Here is a 6003-nt window from a genome sequence, read left to right as displayed (position 1 = left end):
GAGAGTTACTTCAATTAGGATTACCAAAATTATTTCTATTTGCTAAATGCTAGAATAATGAGAAAGGGAATTTTTTAAGGCAATTTTCATTACTTTCTTTAAAGTCAAAAGTTTAAATACATTTCATTAGTGTTTGGTACCATTGCCCTTAAGCTGTATTACTTGGGTCAAATGTGTTTTCCTTCCACAAGCTTCTCACAATAGTTGGCCTTAAGCCAAGTGTGTGCGCTACTGAGGACCCGCGACTCGGCCTTCAGAGTGGGTGACAAGGCGGCCCTGAGAAAAGCAAGAGCCAAATTGTCACGAGCCATCCGAGAGGCAAAGCCAACACACGCCCAGAGAATCCACAGCCACTTCAAGGACACGGGTGACACGCGGCGCATGTGGCAGGGCATCCAGGAAATCACAAACTACAGGACAATGCCACCGTCCTGTGACAGTGATGCCTTTCTCCCTGATGCCCTGAACGACTTCTATGCACGGTTTGAGGCACAAAACAACATGTTGGTGAGCAAGATCACGCCCAAGCCGGATGAGCAGAGTCAACCCACGGAAAGCTGCAGAACCAGACAACATCTCCAGCAGAGTGCTCAGAGAGTGTGCAGACCAGTTGACAGATGTTCTCACGGACATCTTCAATGTCTCCCTGTGCAGCTCCACTGTCCCAACGTGCCTCAAGACCACCACCTTCATCCCCGTGCCGAAGAAGTCCACGGTGTCCTGCCTCAATGACTACCGTCCCGTTGCTCTCACGCCCATCATCATGAAGTACTTCGAGAGGCTAGTCATGAGGAACATCAAGACCCAACTGCCCTCTTCATTGGACCCCCTGCAATTTGCATATCGTCCCAACCGCTCCATGGACGATGCCATCACCACCACCCTTCATCTCTCCCTTACCCACCTGGAGAAGAAGGACACCTACGTCAGAATCCTGCTCATAGACTTCAGTTCAGCATTCAACACCATCATCCCACAGAATCTCACCAGGAAGTTAAGCTTGCTGGGCCTCAACACCCCCCTCTGCAACTGGATCCTGGACTTCCTGACAGGGAGGCTCCAGTTAGTCCGGTTCGGGGACAGCAGCTCAAGCACCATCACAATGAACACTGGGGCACCCCAGGGCAGTGTACTGAGTCCTCTGCTGTTCACCCTGCTGACTCATGATTGTGTTGCGAAACACAGTTCTAACAGCATCATAAAGTTCACAGATGATACAACTGTGCTGGGTCTCATCAGCAAAGGCGACGAGTCGGCATACAGAGAGGAGGTGCAGCAGCTGACAGACTGGTGTACAGTCAACAACCTTAACTGGAATGTAGAGAAGACCAAGGAAATGGTTGTTGACTTCAGGAAAACAAGACACGACCACTCTCCGCTCAACATCAACGGCTCCTCTGTGGAGATCGTTAAGAGCACCAAGTTCCTTGGTGTCCACTTAGCGGAGAACCTCACCTGGTCCCTGAACACCAGCTCTACAGCCAAGAAAGCCCAGCAGCGTCTCTACTTCCTCCGGAAGCTGTCTCCCTCCACCCATCCTCACCCTCTTCTATAGAGAGACCATTGAGAGCATCCTAAGCAGCTGCATCACTGCCTGGTTTGGGACCTGCACAGCCTCTGACCGCAAGACCCTCCAACGCATTGTGAGGACTGCTGAGAGGATCATTGGAGTCTCTCTCCCCTCCGTTATGGACATTTACACTGCCCGCTGCATCCGCAAAGCAACCAGCATTGTGGATGACTCCACCCACCCTTCACACAGACTGTTCTCCCTCCTGCCATCAAGAAGAAGGTACCGCAGCATCCGGTCCAACACAGCCAGACTCTGCAATAGCTTCTTCTTCCAAGCCATCAGACTTCTCAACTCAACTCAACTTCTGACCTGATGTCTTTTCTGTTACATGTGTCTCCTTTCTGAGCAGTATGATGGCTGGACATTCCCATCCTGTTTGTACTTGCGTATAATTGTTAAAATACATTCACAGATGTGTCTCTAATTAACTCAAATGTTGCCACTAAACCTATCAGAAGCTTTTAAAGACATTACATCATCAAATGGGCTGTCTCCAATTGTTTAAAGGCATAGTACTCTTAGTGTATTTAAACGTTTGACTTTGAACGAAGTAATAAATGTTGCCTTAAACAAATTCCCTCTCTCATTATTCTGGCATTTAGCAAATTGCACATGTGCCATCACACTCGTGTCCTTACACGCATACAGAATCAAGCACTTCACTTTAAGGTTAATCTTCCTTGGATAAGAAGTGCTTCTAGTGTCAGGATTCAGGAGAAACTGCTTAGCCCCATCAAGCGTGAAAGGGAAAATTACATTTGACTGTCTCCTTTCATTGGATGACCTATAAGTAACAGTAAAACTCTAAATCCTGTGAGGCACAAGCAGCTTCTGTGTGGGTTCAATATTATTAAGGTGCTCTAGCTAAAATGCTATTGCTCTGCCAATTACAAAGATAGGTGAGAAAGATTTACATTCATTCAGACCTGTTTAGAAATACCGGACAATGCATGACACATTCTGCTTGGGGAACATGGTTCACATTTGTGCAAGTGCAAAAAAATCAGACCTGAAGACGAAACACTGTTTTCAATTTGCTGCATTTATTTTCATCACAAGAAAAATAAAACCATATTATATACTGTACACAAGCATATATCTATTTTGTTAAGGATTTTTTTTGTATTTTTTTTTCATGCAAGATAGCTACAAAAGTATTTGTTACATTGTTACACAATGAGTAAGTGTGAATCCACAATTGATTTCACTGCAGAGGTGATTTGTTCATCAGTACTCATTCATCTGTGTTGACTTGCAGTGCTATGTAAAGGCAAATATCAATGGACACTATTGATAGTTTACATACTGGTATTTGTTTCTTCTTGTACATTTAACAGTGAATGGTTTTATTAGGAATATTATTTTTAGTGTTCATTACCTGGAAGCCTGTTTATCAGACTGTCATGCATGTAGATGAGAGAATACTGTAATCCATTACAAACACACACCCCAGCATATGGCTGCTGTTAAGCATTAGTCTCAACTCTGTTGAGAAAGCAATGCTTTTGCAAGCACTATCGTGCAACAAGGTATTTCCCCATCATACTCTGGGAAACAACAGAAGGAATAGAAAGAAAAGCTATTACGAAAATTTTGAAGATGCAAGGAATATAAAAAGTTCCGTTTTGAGTTTCTTGTCCATGTCCTTAAGACTTGAATCCACTGTATGAGGTATACTTGGTATTTTATGCAGGTGCCACAGAGGAGACTTCTGTCTTAGATGTAGACACCTCAGATCCATCGTCAACCTTCTTTCCAAAGAGCTGCATGATGCATGTACGAAACTAAAAAAGGATGAAGAGGAAGATTGTTATTGGACTAACCTAAATTGGTTATCTCTTGTAATTTGTTAATTGATAGATGTGGGTCTGCTTATGTGTTGAAGTTACACATTTTAATGGTGAAGACCTACTTGTCGGTTCATGAAGACATAGATAACAGGGTTGTAAATGGTGGCGCTCTTGGCAAAGTAGGCAGGCATGGCTGCTGCTAGTGGGTGAAAGGCATAGCCAGGGTTAGCAGCTGCAAAGCATGCAAAGAATGTGTAAGGACCCCAGCAGAAGCAATAAGCAAGGATCATGACCACCACCATCCTGGACACTTCCTTCTCTGCTTTCTGTGTTGATTCTGAGTCTTTCTGTTGCTGTGCTACCTGTTAGAAGAAATATTTTTTTTTGCATTTAGCATTCTCATATCTGCAAAAAAACAGTCTGATTTAATGTTTTAATTTATTGAAACATTGAGATTTATTAAAACAATGAGACAACTTACAGTGCGAATGGCCCACCATACAGCCAAGTAGCAAAGAATAATAACACCCAAGGGGATGAAGCAGCAAGTAATCATCAGTACAATCATGTAGGACTGAACCCCAGGGTCTTCACTTCCGCTGAATACATCAGGTCCACAGGAGGTTTTTAGACCATGAGGCCAATACCTGTCAGGCAAAAATGTGAATCGTCAGATTTTCATTTTAATATCTTGGATTTTACTACACTAGTTGGAGAAAAGATCTTACCTGCTCCATCCAAAGATTGGTGGTGCACACCAGATAGCAGACCAGACCCAGGTGAATACGATGCCAGCAGTTGCCAGTTTTCCATCAAACTTCACATTACCAAAAGGTTTGCACACAACCACCCATCTCTCCCATGAGATGACAGTTAGAGACCAGAGACCAGCAATACCTGGTTAACCCAGATTAATGAGTGACACTTAGAATGCATATTAGCAAACATGAACTAATTACAAACAATTACACATAAAGTCTGCATTTCAGTTTGGTTGCTGAAATTTTTTCACATTGCTTTTTTAGAAACCAAAATGCCACTTACCACAGGTAGCAACTGTAAAGCCCTCAAAAACACACATTGGATGTCCAAGAATGAAGTAGCCAAAGAACTGGTTGCAGACACTGATTGTACTGGCTAACAGTGTCTCTAAAAGATCGGCCACAGCAAGGTTGACCAAGATCCAGTTGAGTGGGTGACGGAGTTTTTTGAATTTGGCTGTGGCCACCAGCACCAGGCCATTGGTGAAGGTTGAGGCGACGACCACAAAGAACATCCATAGTGTAGCAAGATTGTACACCCATCTTGGGGCAATGTGGTAATTGGGTCCCTCAAAAGGATCTGTAAATAGAGAACACAATACATTTAAGCTTTCCTTTAAGCGGGATATCGATAACAGGGTTATGGGTTTGATTCCCGGGCTCGGCAAGCTGCCACTGTTGGGCCCTTGAGCAAGGCCCTTTACCCTCTCTGCTCCCCGGGCGCTGGAGTTGGCTGCCCACCGCTCTGGGTGTGTGTGTGTGTACTCACTGCCCCTAACACATGTGTGTGTGTGAGTGTGTGTTCACTACCAGATGGGTTAAATGCAGAGGACACGTTTCGCTGTAAAGTGTACACTGTACAGTGACAAAAACGTGCACCTTTACCTTTTTACCTTTTAAAGAGCTCCATAACTGGAGTCTGTCAGAGTAGGACCTAAACATGTAATTTCATACCAGCTTTACACAGGCATGACAGAAGCTTTATCCACAACACAATAAGCAAGTTATTGACATATTTATTTTTTAAAAACTATTTCAATAGCACCTTTGAATTAGAAACTACCCTGTGAGCTTGTCTCAAATTGAATTCTTACCTCTTGTGTTATTGCTGTTGGTGTATGTGAAAGCTACTTCCCGCGTTGTCTCATCACCTCGTCGCCTGGCTGCAAAAACAGCATCTCCCCATTGGTCTCCCATCCTAAGTTGTTTTTTCAGAGGTTTTTGGTAGGTGTTTTGATTTCTTTGACAGTTTCCCCTCAATGTTTCCTATTCTTGCTTGCTCCCTCTCCTTCAGTTTGTTCTCCTCCGCTCAGCTGTCTGTCGTCAAAGAAGCACCAACGGATTTCTGGTTCTTGTCAATGTTCTTTTATACTCAACAGGATGCCTAGGCTGGATTAGCACAACCCTTGAATGGGGTCAGGGTGGCAGAAAAACCCACGTGAAGTTACCATGGACATACGTTATGATAAACATCCTGGCATTAGGATTCTATTGGCTTAGGAAAGTAGCCTAAGCTACTATTGCTCCATGAAAGCTGGGGTGCCATCTTAGGTAAAGCATTCATTGTGCCATGGAGCTTAAACATTAGTCAGTAGTCAACTCTAAACTGATTATAAGGCTGATCTGTGTTTTCTAGGGTAATGACCTTTTAATTGTAATGTTAAAATATAAGATGTATGACAGCTTTGTGTAGCTGTGCTTTGACAAAGAGAAATTATAAAGTCTAAGGTACAGTCTAAAATACAATGCACAGTTTTTACACAGGAAATGTATGTAATGATGGATGAATCTTCTTATCTTGTAGATATTTAAATAATATAATCAACCATTTACCCCAAAAAACTACATGATGCATGATTGAAACCGCTACTAGAAACTA

At 43.2% G+C, this 6003-nt stretch overlaps 1 protein-coding gene across 1 annotated transcript; it reads right to left on the bottom strand.

Moving 5' to 3' along the window:
• Positions 1 to 3179: 3179 nt before the first annotated feature.
• On the bottom strand, positions 3180 to 5367 carry LOC140543357 (red-sensitive opsin). Its single transcript, XM_072666466.1, has 6 exons — positions 5219 to 5367; positions 4408 to 4704; positions 4092 to 4260; positions 3845 to 4010; positions 3486 to 3725; positions 3180 to 3357 (listed from the first exon to the last, which is right to left on the bottom strand). Exons 1-6 carry the CDS (start codon positions 5319 to 5321, stop codon positions 3259 to 3261), a joined length of 1074 nt encoding a protein of 357 aa, XP_072522567.1. The 5' UTR covers positions 5322 to 5367; the 3' UTR covers positions 3180 to 3258.
• Positions 5368 to 6003: the final 636 nt, after the last annotated feature.

The sequence above is a fragment of the Salminus brasiliensis genome, chromosome 21, assembly GCF_030463535.1.
Source record: "Salminus brasiliensis chromosome 21, fSalBra1.hap2, whole genome shotgun sequence".
NCBI lineage: Eukaryota > Metazoa > Chordata > Actinopteri > Characiformes > Bryconidae > Salminus > Salminus brasiliensis.
This window is presented reverse-complemented; position numbering and strand designations above follow the sequence as displayed.

Coding starts and splice junctions, on each gene's coding strand:
- LOC140543357 (XM_072666466.1), bottom strand. CDS start 5,321: ATGGGAGACCAATGGGGAGATGCTGTTTTTGCAGCCAGGCGACGAGGT. Junction 4,011..4,091: donor CCAATCTTTGGATGGAGCAG/GTAAGATCTTTT, acceptor TTTGCCTGACAG/GTATTGGCCTCATGGTCTAA. Junction 3,726..3,844: donor TATGGTGGGCCATTCGCACT/GTAAGTTGTCTC, acceptor TTCTTCTAACAG/GTAGCACAGCAACAGAAAGA.